The sequence below is a fragment of the Myotis daubentonii genome, chromosome 3 (assembly GCF_963259705.1).
Source record: "Myotis daubentonii chromosome 3, mMyoDau2.1, whole genome shotgun sequence".
NCBI lineage: Eukaryota > Metazoa > Chordata > Mammalia > Chiroptera > Vespertilionidae > Myotis > Myotis daubentonii.
This window is the reverse complement of record NC_081842.1, coordinates 57,808,674-57,822,795: the sequence shown is the minus strand read 5'-3', so window position 1 is coordinate 57,822,795 and position 14,122 is coordinate 57,808,674. Positions and strand designations below refer to the sequence as shown.

At 51.8% G+C, this 14,122-nt stretch overlaps 1 protein-coding gene across 1 annotated transcript in view; it reads right to left on the bottom strand.

The window, feature by feature from the left end:
* ADCY5 (adenylate cyclase 5) overlaps positions 1–14,122 on the bottom strand; it is a 161,110-nt gene that overhangs the window by 56,011 nt on the left and 90,977 nt on the right. The window contains exons 2-3 of the mRNA XM_059687644.1: positions 8,003–8,152; positions 3,939–4,060 (exon numbers count right to left, since the gene is read on the bottom strand). Of these exons, the coding sequence (XP_059543627.1) occupies positions 3,939–4,060; positions 8,003–8,152 (272 nt within the window). The remainder of the gene's footprint in view (positions 1–3,938; positions 4,061–8,002; positions 8,153–14,122) is intronic.

Genomic DNA, 14,122 nt, shown 5'->3' with positions numbered 1-14,122 from the left:
CACTGGGAGCCCCAGCCCAGGGCAACCTTTGCGGGCATGTGCCGAGGCTCTCGTCCCAGGAATGGGGACAGCACAGCCCACCTCTGACCCTGGCACTGCCGGCCCCAGGAGGGGCAGATATCTGGGGGAAAGATGGGGATAGGCAAGAGGGATCTCAAACCCCAGGTCTAACGTCCCAGCAATGGGCCTCCGTCCCAGCTGATCTGTCCAGCGGGGAAGACAGGGGGGGGGCGGGCGGTTTGAAATGTCTCCATCTGTCCTCACACATCGGACAGGAGAGGATCTGTGGGGCTCCTGGTGTTACCTGGCCTCTGGCTGCCTCAGCCCTTAGCCAGTGGTGGCGGCTCAGCATCAAAGGTCCAATAAGCTGCTGGCAGTCCCAGGACAGCTGTTCTTCCGGGGGGGGTGGGGTGGGGGGGGGAGGCAAGGGTTGGGGTCACAAAGAGTGGTGGCACCTGTTTGTCACCCCTCCCTGCCCAAACTCCCTCCCATCAGTCTCTTCCCCGTCCACAGATCCAGTCCCAGTCTGTCACACCACAGAGTTGATTTATTTTTCTCGTGGCCTTGCTCTCGGTGGGGTTAGAGAACAGCATGTCATCACCCTCTCTAAATATTACTGTTCCGCAGAGATTTGACAAATGTGACTCATCACCCTTCCACTAGCCAGCTAGAGAATCCCCAGGCCTTTCTTTGTTGATAGGAGGGTGATAACAATCATAATGATAACAGCAAAACAATGGCTGCTCCCAATTACTGACCACTGCTCCGTCAGATCCTGTGCTAAGCACTCTCCGAGTATTATTTCATTGACTCTTCACAACCCTATGATTAGGTCCTCTTCCCAGCCTATTATGCAGATGAAGAAACAGGGTTCAGAGTGGCTCAATGCCTACAGCTAGGCCTGGTCACACAGCCAGGAAACGCTGGGATCACACGCAGAGCTGCCCAAGCGCAGGCCTAATCACTGTGATGTCACCCTCCACCGACTGCTCAACCCCCAACCCTAGCCAGAATCCATCCCAAAAAGAGACTGGGGCAAGCAATGTGTCTCCATCGAGAGCTGCACCCAGCGCTGCTAATGGAAGAGGGACCGGCCCAGCAGGGCATTTGCATATGATCGCTTGCGGCTGCCTCTGATGTGCATCAGCCACCGCCAGCCTGGCCACTTCAGTCAGAATCACGTCTGTCCCCGTGAAAATGATGGCATCTTGGTTTCTCTCTCCTTTCATCTCTTTCCTGATTGCTGCCATCAGTCCTAAGCACGTCTGAGAACAGAAATGCCTGCACTATGGCTGGGGTCTGCTTCTCGCCATGCGGCTGCTCGTGGCACCCTGTGATCAGGGCACTGTTCTCTTCTATCAGCTCAAGGTCACAGCCTCTTGGGGGGGGGGGTCACCCCAGGTGGGCCACTCCTTGTGGTGGTGGAGTCAGGCTCCCTTGCTGGAGGGCCCAAAAGCCAGCAATTGTGGGGTGGATGGGAGGATGGGGGGTGGGGGGGAGGGCAAGGGACTGGGAAGAGGCAGAGGGGGCAGATGTGCCAGATGTGTTAGCCAAGCCAGGCCATGAGCCTTTGCCTTGGATGATGGACTGTTTCTGAGCCAGTTCCCTTTGTGTGTGTGTGTGTGTGTGTGTGTGTGTGTGTGTGTGTGTATATATATATATATATATATATATATATATATATATATATATATTATTGATTTCAAAGAGGAAGAGAGAGGAAGAGATAGAAACATCAATGATGAGAGAGAATCATTGATTGGCTACCTCCTGCACACCCCCTACTGGGGATCGAGCTGCAACCCAGGCATGTGCCCTTGACCGGAATCAAACCCGGGACCCTTCAGTCCGCAGGCCGACGCTCTATCCACTGACCCAAACCAGCTAGGGCTCCACTTGATATGTTAATGAAATCTGTTGAAAGCTCCGCTGTGCTAAGAGCAATCAAGGGAAGCACCTTTCGTCCATGCCCTGCCCGGAACAACGCCAGGGTCAGTGAGGGGATTTGAAGGTGGGACCAAAGAGAAAATTCTGGAAGGGGGAGCTCAGGGCTTCGAATGTGTTGGGACTGCTTGGCAGGTTGCCCCTTCCCACCTGAACCATTGGATTTGTTCTAAAAGGGAAGGCTGTTTCTTACATGTCACAAGTGGCACGCACATACACACATGTGCACACACATATGCACACCATACACACTGGCACATACATGCACGTGCACATACATGCACACGACACACCCATGTGCACGTGCACACAAGCACACAGAGAGATGCACGCACATGTATACCACACACATATATGCACATACACATGCACACCACACACAGACACACACCCCCACACACACATGCTGGAAGCCAAACCTCTCTTCTCTGCATCTCCTCTTGGCCTGGGAGCTCCCCATGATTTTTCCCCACACAATCTCATATGAACTCCTCTCTCCTAGGCATCTGAAAACACCTGTCCAGGAACCAGGCTGTGTAAAAACTCGTATCAAAAGCTTTCTGAGACCAATTCTCCCGCTTATCCAGCTATGAGATCTTAGACAAGTTCATCTCTGTGTCTGTTTCCTTACTTGTAAAATGGAGATAATAATAGTACCAACCCCTTATATTTATTGTGAGGACTAAGTGAATATATGAAAGCACTTAGAATAATGCATGGGCTACAGAAATCTCTCTACAATATTAACTACTGGTATCGATTATTCCACCGCGGGAGGATAGAGGCGGGCGTGAGGAGGAGAAAAGGAAACCAACAGTCAGAGCTGCCTGCCAAGGCCGGGCCCCACGTCCCTCTCTGAGCTGTCAGCTGAGCCCCCAGCCCGAGGACACCTCCTGGGCATGAAGACCCGGCAGGGCAGCCTTCCTCCTGACAGTGGGGTGTGGGTGGGCCTCAGGGGAGTCGGGATACCCCCAAACTGGGAGCAAAATGTTGTGCAGGTACATTTTTCTCCCATAAGCTTCGAGTCTGTTGGAGAGATGGACAGAGGACATGCAGACAGAAATGACAGTCAGATACGGGGAACGTGGAGAGTCTGCCTGCTCGGCAGGAAAACACAGGTCCTCGCCTCACCATGGATGCACGTGTGGATGTGTGTGACTTAGATGATTCCATTTAACCCCTTTATTGACCATGCAGCCCACGCCGACAAAGGGCTCTCTCTACACGAACCTGAGAGGACTCATGGGTCCTGGGAAAACCTGCCCAGGGAGAAAGTAACTCTCCAGGCAGAGAGCTCCTTTCCTGGGCATAGGGGAGGATTATCAGCCATGCTGGACGGAGGCCACGGTAACGCATCAGGTCTCCGTGGAAGTCGTAAGCAGATTTTGCACTCTATTAATCTGCATCTGTTTGCACATCACTGCTGTCAGCAGCATCTGTCCAGGGAAGAGCAACCCAGCAATGGAAGGAGCATGGGCTTTGGGTTGGGCTGGCCTGTGGCTTCATCACTCCTGGCTGAGTGACCTTGGGCAAGGGTCTTCATCATTCTGAGCTCGGTCTTTAAACCGGGGATGCTGATAAGGGTCCCACCTTGCAGGTTGTCAGGAGGATTAGCAATGAGGTGGCAGCGCTGGCACCGTGCCTGGCACACACTGGCTTAGAAGCTATGGGAGCTGCTGGATGGTGATGAAGATTGAGATGATGGTGGAGACACCTGTACTCTCTCTCCCTTGTTAGGCTAGCAGTTTCCCCAGCAGCTGGTGGTATCGCTTTCTCCCTTCTCCTTCTTCCTATCTCCTCTCTCTGCCGCCTCACCTCCGCCCCCCCACCCCCAAAATCATTCACCTTAACAGATCTAGAGGGGGGTCCACACATTCCAAAGCCACCAGACCACCCTGGTGGGCTGTGCCCCCTTGAGGGAAGAGTGGGAACACCCATCGCCTCCGTTAGGGCTCTGTCTTCCCACCTGCCCTTGCCCCCAGCCTCACTCCTACCTCACGTTGTCATGCTTCTGGATGTAAATCTTATGGAACATCATATCCTCCTGCTTGGCGTTGATGTCTGCTTTCATCTCCATGGCAACATGACGGGGAAGGACAGATAGCAGGAGCCGCTCCTGGGGAGGGAAGCAGATGCTTTCGTCTCAGTTCCTTCCACCTGCCTGGCAGTCAGGCCCCTCTCCTCTCCAGGTGGGCTCCTCCACACCTGTGCCCCCACCTGCAGGAAAACCCCTCAGACTCTCCTCAAACTCATGGGACACCTGCCGGTCCTCAGCGCACACGGGGAAGGGGCTCCTGGTGGCCCTGCAGCGCTGAGCACCTGAGTCAGAATCCTACGTGTCGCCAGGGACGGCGTGACCTTGGGCAAATTATTGGGCTTCTCTGAGCCCCCGGCTCCTCACCTGCCAATAGGGACAGGGTTGTTGAGAGCGTGAAATCCATCCAGTCAGTCAAGTATTTATTGAGCATCTGCCATGTTCAGGCAACGCGCTGGGTGCCAGGAGTCATACTGTGAACTAGACCGTGAGCTGGAACCTCCTTCACGAGGTTGCTGGTGAGGGAGTGAGCCCTGGGCAGGGGTGCCCGAGGAAAAGCAGGAGGTAACAGGAGGCTTTGTGGGACCAGAACAATGAGGTGAGGAGGGAGCTCCATATTCACACAGGAGACAGTGGCCCAGGAGAGAGGGAAGGCGCTTTGAGAAACAAGTTAAAACCAGTTGAGGAGGTGGGAGAGAAGCAGGGAGGGGGCCAGAGCCTCGCTGTGGACGAGGAGGGTCCTGGAGCCTGTGTGGGGCCTGGACCTTGCCCTGATCTGGGTTCTCCTCCAGGCCTGCCTGCTCTGAGAGGCCCAGCTGCTCCCGGCGGTCGGCCTCTGCCTGCTCTCTCCACAGCCCACAGCCCACTGCCCACTGCCCACTGCCCATGCCAGGCTCGCTCTTGGAATTCTCCCATCGGGAGCCTTGCCCTCTGGGGGTGGGGCTTCCTCCAGCACCTCTGTGGGCCCCTCTCACCCCCTATCTCCCATCCAAGGCTCCAGAGTCTCCAGCTGCCCACCCGATGTCTGGTCACTTGACCCCATGCCCTAGACCACACTCGCCTTCCGTGGTTTTTCGTTCCTCAGTGCCTCCTCATTTCAAGTCCCCTGCCATGCCCATGACACCCCCATTCTTCTGATCCCCAAAGGTCAAGACCCTGCCCATGTAACTGCTCTTACTTCTCAGAACTCATAGACTGACCAGGTCCTGCTGGTTTGGACACAAGCTCCTGAACTTGTTCCGTCTGTTCTGCATCCACCTCCACCATCCACACGCAGTTCTCACCCGACGGTGGGATTCTCACGCCGCCTGCCAGACAGCCACTCCTCCGCCCTGTGTGGCCACCTCTCCAGTACACGGCCCTTCTCATGTCACTCTCCTGCTCCAAACTCCAAAGCTCCCCTGGGCTCCACCAGACACATCAAGTGTGGATTCTTCTGGACTCACTGAGCCCACTCCTATTTTCCAATCCACCCGCCGCCGTGCCTGCCCTGACACGCTCCCACCCGCCCAGACCTGGCTGCCGTCCTTCTCCTTCCAAGCACCTCTCCCCACCCCCGCCTCGGCCTCTAGCAGGTCTAGGCTTCCTTCAGGTCGGCCTCTAGCAGGCCTAGGCCTCCTGCTGGTCGGCCTCTAGCAGGCCTAGGCCTCCTGCTGGTCGGCCTCTAGCAGGCCTAGGCCTCCTGCTGGTCGGCCTCTAGCAGGCCTAGGCCTCCTGCAGGTCGGCCTCTAGCAGGCCTAGGCCTCCTGCTGGTCGGCCTCTAGCAGGCCTAGGCCTCCTGCAGGTCGGCCTCTAGCAGGCCTAGGCCTCCTGCAGGTCGGCCTCTAGCAGGCCTAGGCCTCCTGCAGGTCGGCCTCTAGCAGGCCTAGGCCTCCTGCAGGTCGGCCTCTAGCAGGCCTAGGCCTAGGCCTCCTGCTGGTCGGCCTCTAGCAGGCCTAGGCCTCCTGCTGGTCGGCCTCTAGCAGGCCTAGGCCTCCTGCTGGTCGGCCTCTAGCAGGCCTAGGCCTCCTGCTGGTCGGCCTCTAGCAGGCCTAGGCCTCCTGCTGGTCGGCCTCTAGCAGGCCTAGGCCTCCTTCAGGTCCAGCCTGGATGACAGGTGGCCTCCGCCCACACTGGGTGCTCTGTCTCAAAGCTTGCCACCTTTGATCTATCCTCCACTGTAAGCCAGCGAGTGATCTTCCTAAAACACACACCTGACCATATCGCTGGCCCAAATAAAACCCTCCTATACCGCTGGAAGCTTGCAGAATCAGCCCACGCCCCAACCTGGCCTCAAGGTCTCCAGGATCTGGCTCCTGTCTCCCTCCCATCCCCGTGCTCCCCTCCCAGCAACCCCTGAACGGAAATCTGCTCTCTGCTCCAGAGAGAGGAAACCAAGTTTCTGGAGGCTTTTGCACACAGCCCCTCAGCGAGACTGACCATCCTCACACACACAGGCTCATGCCTCCCCAGGATGGGGTCCTGGTCTGGGCGTCAGCATCCCCTCCCCACCTGGGCCTTCCTGAGAGCCCTGCTCACTCTGCATGTCAATGACCTATGAACCTGTTTCCCTTCAGTGTGAGCAGTGAGACTCCTCCCTGGGATGGAGCTGTGTCCCGTTCCCCTCCACGGCCCCCAGCCAAACACGGGGCCACTGGTGAGGGCTGCTGCTCCCTGTGGTTGGCCCGGTCTCTCCAGGCGTCCGTGAGCATGGCCACTGAGGGCCATCTCGCATTTACCGAACTCGCGGCGAACAGTCCCTGGTGACAGAAACACAAACTAAAGGATGAGTCGGTGAAAACATCGGATGGCTGGGAGAATGTGTGCTACAAATTGTGTAGGTTCAAATCGTGTAGTCATCAACTCTGCTGATGACGTCTTCAGAGGCAGAGGGTCAGGAGTGGGCAGAAGGCGGTCGGGGAATCATGCCAAGTCCCCTGGTCATGCAGCACCTGGGAGAGTCACCCTTTCTGTCGCAGGCGAGACCGAGATGTGCTACGTGAGGAGCGCCTGTCCCCACGAAGCACACCACACCTCCCCGCCCCGGAAGCTTGGCTGGAACAGGGTGCTGCAAACCTATTTTCTCCCCCAGGTCCCTGTGGATTTGCTGGCATGCCCGGCCTGGCCAGGGCCAGAGCAAGTAAACTACGTGAGCTGGAAAGTGCAGATTTTACTGGAGAAGGGCAGGTGCAGAAGTAAGAGGGACAGTCCCTGATGTGGAAAGAGAAGGACGGTGTCCTGCTCCAGAAGAGAGGTGCTGGGCTGGGACCTGAGGCGAGAGAGGGGGATGTGAGGCATGCTGGGGCTTGGGAGTGAGGGGGGTGCAGAGGTGAGGTACGCTTGTCAAGGAGACAGTGGGACCTCTCAGGGACACCGCCAGGCCCAAACTTCCTTCAAGAGGCAGGACCAGGAGCCCGACCGGGCCGGGAGTACATGGAGCAAGGCTGGTCTCCCCTAGACAGCAGGAGCTGGGACCTGGCTAGATGAGACACAGGCTGGAGGGAAGCTGACACAGGTGGTGACTGAGGAGGGGTCGGGGCTGTGGAGACACCTCGGAGCTTTCTCCCCTTGCTCAGCTGTCTGGATGTCACCAGCCTGTATCCCTGTAACTCCCCTAGGGTACAGCCAGACAGTCCCTCACGTTGCGGTAAAACTGCTGTGCACTCAGGGCCCACAGCACGCACTCCCTGCCGGCCAGGGAATGCTGACACTCTCACAATCCACCTCATCAGCCTCTGGGGAAGGGGAGGAGAAGGGGAGGTGCCTCTCTGCTGCCGCCGGACCTGGGCTGCCCGGCTTATTTGCAAAATCCCAGGGGGGCTGAAGAGGCAGTGGGCCAGCAGGGGGGGGTGGGTAAAGCCCTTCCTCCAGGCTCTCCTAGAGCATTCCCACAGAGCCAGGAATGTGGGCGCCCTCCAGGAGAAACATTCCCGGGCTGGGCCCCCACCCAGGGAGGTGGGGCTGGGCAGCTGTTGGAGCCCAGCTGGCGGGGAGGTCAGTCTGGAGTCTGCTCCCTGCCAGCTGTGCAGAGGCAGGCGCTCTCACCTGCTGCTGGTTCTCCCGCTGAGAGTGGAGTCGCGCCTGGATGCACTCCCGGGTCTCCTGGAAGGCTTGTCTCTGGGAGACCTCGGCCGGGTAGTGGGTGCAGACGCCCACGATGTTGGTGCAGGAGAAAATGAGGACATTGGAGACGAGCTGCAGAGGGAGAGATGAGGAAGGACACCGTGCTCAGGCCTGGAGCCGACACCAGTCATTGGAGCCCCAGCCCTGACCCTTCCAGCCCCAGAGCACGAGGCTCCCAGGCCCCATCTTAGCAAACACACACTCAAATGCCTGCAGACAGATGCCAAGGAACCTGGGAGCGGCCAGGCTTTGTTGGTCGGACTCTCTGATGTCCTCAGAGCCCACAGCCTGTGATGGCGTATGGCCCTAGGGACACCGAGCACGCTAAAAGTGTCCATAGTACCAAAGGTGGAAAGGTTAGGTGCCCTGGGGATTCTGTGACTGCCTGGGTGTGTGCTGGGGGTGCAGGAGCCTGCAAGGAAGGCTCCATGAGGGTGGCGGGACGTCAGTATTGGAAAGTGTGATAGCGTCCAGCATGAACAAAGGGCTGCCCTTTTGCAGAGAAGCCCTAGCTCATTACTCCCCAGGGATCAGCGGCAATGAAACCAGTACTGACGCTCACCGTGAGCTCCCAGCACTGTGCTAACGAGAGAAGGAACAGGTCCCTGGCGATCAGGACCCACAGGGGGTCTCGCCTCCTCTCCTTAGGCTTCCATTCTTCCTCTGCACCAGCACCAAGGCCCCCGGCACCCCACCACACCGGCTGGCGAGCACCCCCCACCACCCCCCGCCCCTCACCGATGCCCTTCTCTGTGCTGACTGGGATGTGCCTGTGGAAAAATACCACTGCCCCTCGGGTCACGGGGACAAGGTTGGAATTCTTTTGAAAAGATTATTGACTGAAAAGCTACGGGGAAACAAAACACAACACAAGCCACAAGAGCAAGTTGACATGGTACATTTTAGATACCGACAAAGGTGCTGTTTAGCCAAGATTTCTTTTGGCAGGTTCAGCTCCCGGGGTATCTGGGTAAGCTATCCTGGTCCTGCCCTCTCCTCGGGCCACACAGGCCACACAAACGCTCGGACTTCTAGGCCTCGAAAATTTAACGTCAGACTCAACTGCAGAAGGGGAGCCCAGGCCGGCCCTGCCCCTTGCACTGTGGTCCCTAGTCCTCTTGTCCATTTCGATCTCAAAAGACTTCCTCTGGGCACCAGCCGCCTGTCAGTGACCCAGCAGGCCGCCCCTCTCACTCTTCTCCCAGGGGCCGCTTTGTCTCTAGGACAGAGGTCCTGCTTTGACTCAGGGCTGTGTTGTGCCTGAGGCTTTCCCCCACCCCGGCTCTGAGGTGATCCAGACCATGCAGGGTCCTCAGCCAGCCCAGGCCTGGAGGCCGCGTGGACTCCATGCTGGATGCGGGGCCATTTCTCCCTGAGACATTCTGGAACGCATCTGCCCCAATCCATGAACAGGAGGGGACTGTCTCCTTCCCATCTCGAAGTCTTGCTCTCTCCTCGGCTGCACAGTAAATTCTGGTTTTCTGGCCAAAAGATACCTCCCAGGTACCGTCAGGGAAGGGGCAAACTCAGATTATCAGCTCTACCAACTCTGCTGATGACTCACAGCCCCCACAACCCACCCCAAACCCCATCCACCCTAGAATTCTATCATTATCATTTTACGTAAACATGTGGCAGAAAACCCAGTCTATTCACCACAGGAAAGAAGACCCCTGCTCCACAGAAGCTGACAATCTAAACGAGGAGATAAGTAGTCAAGACTGGGAATGAAGGACCGGCAATAGGAAGCATAAACTGACTCATACCAGAGCATGAGGGAATGCGGGGTACTGAGAGACCTCTGGGCAGGCCTGGGGCGCACTGGGCCTGGGTTAGAGATATGTTTGGGGAGGCTGACATGCATGGGAAAGGGCCTCCCTGGAGAGGGTACCCAGGAAGAGACCCTCAGACCAGGGAGGAGACAGCCCAGGAAAGAGGTCTTGTCTGCAGCATTAACCCATGCTGTGACACGCCTCTAGTAGTCACCAGGGACCACTGAGGGAGGGCTAAGAGAAAGTGAGATGAGGAGGTGAAGGCTGAAGATACAGGTGACAGGGAATTCCAAAGAACGCTCTAGTTAGGAGACATCTTTTGAAAGGAGAGAGGAAGGTGCCAGGTGACAAAAACAGGAGTGAGATATAATAGGGGAAAACTAAAAGCATTTCCCTTAAAATCAGGAACAGGACGGGAGGTCCACTTCCACCACTCTTACTGAGCATAGTACTGGAATCAGCCACAGCACTCAGGCAAGAAGAAATAAAAGGCATCCACACTGGGAAGGAAGAACTGACACTGTCGTTATTTGCAGATGACATGATACCGTATATAGAGAACCCTGAAGACTCCACCAAAAGTCTACCAGAACTGATAAATGAACTCAGTGAAGTAGCAGGATACAGAATAAATATTCAGAAATTGGTTGCATTTTTACACACCAATAATGAACTATCAAAAAGAGAAACCAAGAAAACAATCCCATTTACAATTGCGTCCTAAAAAATAAAATAAAACTACAAAATCTGGGAATAAATTTAACCAAGGAGGTAAAAGCCCTGTACTTGAAAAATTGTAAGTATTGAAGTAAGAAAATGAAACAAATAAATGGCAGCATTATATAGTGCTCACGGATAGAAAGAATTAACATCATTAAAATATCTCTACTACCCCAAAGCAATCTATAGATTCAACATAATTCCTATCAAAATATCAATAGCGTATTTCACAGAACTAGAGCACATACTAATCCAAAAATCTTTATGAAACCACAAAAGACACCCAGTAGCCACAGCAATCTTAAGAAAGAAGAACAAAGTTGAAGGTATCATGCTGCCTGATAATCAAACTGTACTACAAAGCTATAGCAATCAAAACAGCATGGCACTGGCATAAAATTATATAGAGATACCAATGGCACAGAATAGAGAGCCCAGAGACAAACCCACACCAACTAGTATATTGTCAACTAATATTTGACAAAGGTGACAAGACATATAGGGTGGGGGGAAAGCAGGTTTACAGCTGTGACTATGCAAAACACAGTCCTATTCTTGTATTATTATTTATTGATTATTGTACTATTTTTCCATTTGGACAACTGTACTAGTAAACCTACTTTCCCCCCAGTATGTACAATGGGGTAAAGACAGTCTTATCAATAAATGGTGTTGGGTAAATTGGACAGATACATGCAGAGGAAAAAAAAGAAACTAGACCACCATCTTACATTATATACAAGATATAAAAAAATAAACTCAAAATGGATTAAAGGTTTAACTGTAAAACTTGAAAGCATAAAACTCCTAGAAGAAAACACAGGCAGTAAAATCTCTGACATTTCTCTTAGCAATATTTTTTCTGACAGTTCGAAAGAATATATGCACCCTTATGTTCATTGCAGTGTTATTTACAATAACTAAGACTGGAAGCTGCCCAAGTGCCCATCAATAGGTTGAGTGGATAAAAAAGCTGTGGTACATTTACACAATGGAATATTACTCGGCCATAAAAATAGAAGAAAACCTTACTTTTGTGACAGTATGAATGGAGAGCATTATGCTAAGTGAAATAAGCCAGTCAGAGGACGACACATCCATATGATTTCACTTATATGTGGAATCTAATGAACAATATAAATGAACAAACAGAAACAGACTCACAGATACAAGGAGCAGACTGATGGTTGCCGGAGAGGAGGAGGTGTGGGGGACTGGGTAAAAAAGGTGAAGGGATTGAGAAGTACATATTGGTAGTTACGAAATAGTCATGGGGATGTAAAGTACAGCATAGGGAATATAGTCAATAATATTGTAATAACTGTGTATGGTGCCCAGAGGATACTGGAAATATTGGGGGGAACATTTTGTCTAATCACTATGCTGTACACCTGAAACTAATAACAAAATAATACTGAATGCAAGCTCTAATTGAAAAACTTTAAAAAAAAAAGTTTTTTTAAGGAAAGTAAAAAGACAACGACAGAACTGAATTATCTGCATATCAGATATTCCACCTTTATTTTTGACAAGTATATAAAGGCAACTAATGGAGAAAGGATAATCTTTTCAATATATGGTGCCAGAACAACTGGATATCCATATGATCAACTCAAGTCTCACAAAATATATGCAAAAATTTCCTACTAATGGTTCATAGGCCTAAATGTAAAACCTGAAACTATTAAACTTCCTGAAAAAATATAAGACTTTGAGTTAGGCAAAAAAAATTTTATGTATAACAGCAAAATCATGATCCATGAAAGGGGAGACACTGATAAATTAGACTTCATCAAAATGAAGAACATTTGCCTTCAAAAGGCACTGTTAAGATAATGAAAAGATGAGCCACAGATTGGAGAAATTACTTCTAAATCATATATTGATTTTTAAAAAAAGATTAGTGCCTAGACTTCAGAAAGAACTCCCAAAAGTCAACAATAAGAAAACAAACAACCCACTTTTTAAAAGAGCAAAAGATGTGAGTAGACAATTCACCAAAGAAGACAGAAGAATGACAAATAAGCACATTGGAAGATGCTCAAAATCATGAGCTATCAGGGAAATGGAAAAACAAGAGATACTACTCAGCACTATTAGAAAGGCTAAAGTAAAGTAAAATTTACAAATTAAAAGAACTAAGAACTGCCAATACTGTTACTGGAGCAACTTGAACTCTCACACCTTGCTAGAAGGAATGAAGAATGGTCCAGCTTCTTTGGAAAACAGTGTTGATTTCTCATAAAGTTTCACATACACTTGCCATAGAACCAGCAACATCACTCCTAGGTACTTGCCAAAATGAAAAGTTATGTTCACACAAAAATCTGTGCAGGAATGTTTATAAAATGGAACAATCTAGTAATAGCATACATCCATGATTTTTAACTGGTGTGCAGCAAGAAATTTTTTTAAGTGACTATCATACCTGTTTGTTCGTTTTTTAATTGATTTCAGAATGGAAGGGAGAGGGAGAGAGAGATAGAAACATCAATGATGAGAGAAAATCACTGATCGGCTGCTTCCTGCATGCCCCCTACTGGGGATTGAGCCCACAACCCAGGCTTGTGCCCTGACCTGGTTCATGAGTCAATGCTGAACCACTGAGCCACACTGGCTGGGTGCCGCAAGAATTTTTACAACATGCAATACCTGACTAGATTGTTAAATGAAAAAATGACAACATACAGTATGAATGAATGAAAATTATACCTATTTTTTTTGTCAGATCGGCAAGAAATCTATGTTTTGGTGTGCCGCAGAATTTTAGTAATTAGTTTACGTGTGCCGCGAGATGAAAAAGGTTGAAAGTTGCTGACATACATCATGGACGAGTCTCAAATGCACTATGCTGAGTGAAAGAAGCCACGCTCAGAAGGCTCCGTACAGTATGACTCCATTCACTTTGCATTCTGGGAAAGGCAAACCTGCAGACTGAAGACACATCAGTCGTTGGCAGGGGGAGAGGATGACTAAAGGGGCAGCAGGAGGAAGTCTTCCTGGGCAATGAAACTGTTCCATATCTTGGTTGTATTGGTGGTGACACATCTTCATGCCTTTGTCAAACACACAGAACTATACACCAGAGAGGGTGAATCCTACTATATGTCAATTATACTTTAATAATTTAAAAAACAAACAAACCAAAAAAACCAGGAGCAAGATCCAGGAGGGCCTAAGAGAGAGAATGTGAGGAATCAGCCGGACAGAGAAAGGGCAGTCTTTCCTCTCTCTAAGGTCAGAAAGAGGGGCCAGAGTCTATTTTGAGACATGACCCCCAAGGTAATTATCAACTGGCCGCTGCTGCATCTTGGCACTAATCCTCCAGGCCTCTCCTGCTGTAATCTGACTCCTCCTACAGCCAGAAGGCCAATAGCAACAGACAGTGAGAATCCAGGTAAAATGATGCGCTGTAACCCAAGAGGGATCCAAATGGCTTTGCTCAGCTTAGAATGTTTGCCTCAGTGTTCCTCTCTCTCATTCACTCAGCACAAAACGGGCTGAGCAAGGACAGGGGTCTTGGCAAGGGCATTGGGAAGGGTGATTTCAG